General features: G+C 50.6%; 1 protein-coding gene across 1 annotated transcript; it reads left to right on the top strand.

Annotated features, from left to right (window-relative positions):
- Positions 1–730: 730 nt before the first annotated feature.
- LOC104492911 (axin-1-like) lies at positions 731–1,799 on the top strand (the record flags this gene model as incomplete). The annotated part of the gene is made up of 1 exon (XM_010135518.1): positions 731–1,799. A coding segment is annotated over exon 1 (878 nt), but the record flags the coding sequence as incomplete, so codon positions are not given.
- Positions 1,800–3,899: the final 2,100 nt, after the last annotated feature.

Here is a 3,899-nt window from a genome sequence, read left to right as displayed (position 1 = left end):
CAAGGTGTTTTTCTCATCTTCCTTTGATGACCTGAAATTTTCCCAGGCTCGTAGCGTGCAGCGTTGTTAGCATAAATGATCCTTTGCTCAATGGCTCGTCTACAAAGAATGGTGCCAGGACTGAGCTCCTGTGCTGACATGCTCATCTGAAGCAAGAATGCAGTCCAGATGCCCAAAGTATTGGGGTCAGTGATGCATCTGGATTGCTCTAGAGCTCGATGAGGCGACACAGCGTAGTTCTGAAAGGCAGAGATTTGCGAGGAATGTGGCACTGGTATGTCACTGGAGCTCACGAAAGCCACCTGTGTTTGATTAAGGTGCGGGCTCGCTTTCAGGACTAACTGCATATTCTTTCAAAATATTTTTCACAATTGCCGTTTGGGGATGTGGATTTCCTTGGTGAGTAGCCAGGTAGAAGCGTGCTGCCTTGGTCCGTGTGCTGTCCAGGCAGGCTGTGTTAACGAGGGCAGCGCAGAAGATGGCACGTGTCCTGTGGCAGTCTGTGGTACCTCAGTGTAGATCTCTGGGAACTGGGGACTGCCAGGCTGCCGGTGCTGAGAAATGGGCCGCGGCGTTATCGTAGCACCAGCCGTATCAGTGATGCCAAATGCTGGATGTCGAGTTCTGGGATATTCAGTAACTGTCATTTTTAGGGAGTGCCTGGTTTGAGGGTGGTTCTGCGCTCTCAGCAATCACCGAGAACTTTGCCATTGATTCTGCTGAAAAAACAGGCATTAATAGAGCAGTGGTGCAGAGCAGGATTAGCAGTTTGTCATTTTAGAGTGTTTATTTGCAGTGATACTAATTTTTTTTCTCATCTGTTTCAGCCGAACGAACTTGTTCACCTTGGAGCTACAAATATTGGCGATTTGCGATCTGAGCTCGGCCCCCACTGTTCCTGCGCGAGCAAGGACCAGAAAAATGAATATCCAGGGGAAAGGCTTCCCCCTGGACCTCGGAGGAAGCTTCACTGAGGATGCTCCAAGGCCACCGGTGCCTGGTGAGGAGGGGGAGCTCGTGTCCACAGATCCAAGGCCAGTTAGCCACGGTTTCTACTCCAGTAAAAGCGATGTGGTTAGAAATGAGACGTCCACAGCAACACCGAGGCGCTCCGATTTGGATTTGGGGTACGAACCCGAGGGGAGTGCTTCGCCGACTCCACCCTACCTGAAGTGGGCCGAGTCGCTGCACTCCTTGCTGGATGATCAAGATGGTATCAACCTCTTCAGGACTTTCCTGAAACAGGAGGACTGTGCAGATCTGCTGGACTTCTGGTTTGCCTGCAGCGGCTTCAGGAAGCTGGAGCCGTGCGCGTCTAACGAGGAAAAAAGACTCAAGCTGGCAAAAGCCATTTACAAAAAATACATCCTCGACAACAACGGCATTGTGTCCCGGCAGATCAAACCGGCCACAAAAAGCTTCATCAAAGACTGCGTCATGAAACTGCAGATTGACCCCGACATGTTCGACCAGGCCCAAACGGAGATTCAGTGCATGATAGAAGACAATACCTACCCCTTGTTCCTTAAGTCGGATATTTATTTGGAGTACACAAGGACAGGTGGGGAAAGTCCAAAAATTTATAGCGATCCGAGCTCAGGGTCTGGGACAGGTAAAGGGCTACCTGGTTATCTGCCGACTCTGAATGAGGACGAGGAGTGGAAGTGTGACCAAGAGGCCGAGCCGGAGGCCAGCAGGGACTCAGCACCTTCCAGCCGCCTCACGCAGAAGCTGCTTCTGGAGACGGCCACCCAGCGCGCCGCCTCAGCTCGGCGCTACAGCGAGGGGAGGGAGTTCAGGTGGGTGAGCGCCAGGGCAGCAGCCCTTCTGTGGGGTGCCTCCGGGGGGCGGATCCGGGAGCCACAGGGGTGTGGGGGTGATGGGGAGCCTTGGAGGACCGAAGGTGGTGGCGAGTGCCTGTGTCGGTATGGGATGGCGTTGCACGGGTGCTTTGGTGGAGCGCAAAGCTTTATTCGAAAGTAGTCACAGGTTATTTGAAGGGTGTCTTTGGCTGTTGCTGACTGATCGCCCCAAATCATCCCTGCAGCACGTTCCTCAGCTGGGGAAACTTCTGCTGGATGTGGTCTGGAGGTGGGTAGAGCTCAGTGGGCCGTGCAGAGCCACGGGCAGTCCTCGTGCACGCGCGGGCGGTTGAGCAGGCTGCAGGTTCAGGTTGGCCGTAGCCCCAGCAGCAGGTCTGTGTTCAGTCGCTGTAACGCAGGTGAGGACAGCTCATGGTAAAACTCTACGTAAGTGCACCGGGAAGTCATTGTGATGCGCCACAACTAGAAGCTGCAGGAGGGTTTGGGGAGATCCCCTCACCTCGGTGATGTTCATGGGAGTGAAATGGAGTGCACGGTGCTCCCTGATGCAGGATTCCTGAATCCAGGTGAAACCTTTCCCTGCTGCGTCTTTTCCCTTCGGCAAAGAACTGGCTGGTGTTTTTAACTGGAGGAGTTGCACAGTTTTGCAGCCTGTTTTTTTTCTGGGTCCCCCACCCACTTCCAGCCCTCATGGATTTTGAAACTCGCTGAGAGCTCAGTTAAAATTCCAGACAATTAACTTAGCAGGGAGCTCTCTGGGATCAATAAGCGTGTGTGTGTCTAACCCTTGCTGAATCAACAGAACCCGGCCAGAACACATTCCTACTTTTCTTTTTTTTTTTTTTTAAATAAAATCTCCTTGTTTTAAGACCTGCTTAGGCTAAAATCTGACGCTTTGTGAAGATTACGAAATGAAGTAGCTGAACACATTCCTCCTTTTCTTTTTTTTTTTTTTTAAATAAAATCTCCTTGTTTTAAGACCTGCTTAGGCTAAAATCTGACGCTTTGTGAAGATTACGAAATGAAGTAGCTGAACTGTCCTCTTCAAAGCTGCCTGCCTCATGAAAAGCATTGCTGTGTTTAATCTCCCTCGGCTGTCCCTTTAGGCTGGCAGCTGGAAAGCCATCCCGCCCCGCGCAAGGTCTTGGCGCCTTTCAGCTGGCCAAATGGCTTGATTCTTGTCGTCTTACAGATTTTGAGGAGGGGATGTTGCATGTGAAACTCTTGGGGGGAAAAAAAAGACGGGGGGGGATTCATGAGGACTCCCGCTGTTTTAATCAGGAGTTGGGAAAAAAACATTCCCAGGGTCTTGGGACTTTCCCGTGGAGTTAATAAAAACCTCCACTGTTTCTTGAAGTGTGTTTTCACTGAGCGGGTGGCTACTGACCGTAAGTGAAAGACTAGAAAAGGCTGCGATTTAAGTATCCTTTTATTTAAGTGATAATGGCTTTGAGATTGAAAATAGCTTACCTGAGGTTCAGCCATGTTTCGTTTCCTTTCTAGAGCAGGTAGCAAAACCCTGCCCATACGCTGCGCATCTCAGCTCCAGCAAAAAACATGCTTCACCCACTCTCTGCCCATACCTATGCCAGATTTTACAACAGTTTAAGAGACGTGCTGGGGAATAGAGGCGTTATGGAGTAGAGCTCCTCAGGGCTGGGCATTTTCGTACCCGACTGGAGCAGCGTGACATAAAGCTTTACCTGGGGGCTGGAGGTCAGAAGCAATGCGTTGCTGTTAATTTGTAGTGTCCAACAGCCTGTCATTGTGGCTACTGACGCTCCGTTGACCTGTAGGGTAGGGAGGCATGGAACCGTTCACCGTGCTCACCAGGGCAGGAGTCATTTCTCACCCTGGAGTAACTGAAGATAAGGGGTTTGTTTTATTCTTCAAAACGTTGCTATCTAGTCGGCGCTAGTAGCGTCCAGAGCGTTGCCATGAAAGGTGCTGCTGAACTGCGTGATCTTTGCATTTTTTATTCTAAAAAATCTGCCGAGATACTAATTTATGAAGTGCAAGACCTCGTGGTTGAATTAACTTACTTCCTGGCTGTTGTCTAGCAATAGCTGTCTGGAA

The sequence above is a fragment of the Buceros rhinoceros genome, unplaced genomic scaffold (genome assembly GCF_000710305.1).
Source record: "Buceros rhinoceros silvestris isolate BGI_N320 unplaced genomic scaffold, ASM71030v1 scaffold420, whole genome shotgun sequence".
Lineage (NCBI taxonomy): Eukaryota > Metazoa > Chordata > Aves > Bucerotiformes > Bucerotidae > Buceros > Buceros rhinoceros.
Note: the sequence above shows the minus strand (reverse complement) of the source record. Positions and strands in the feature narration are given on the sequence as shown.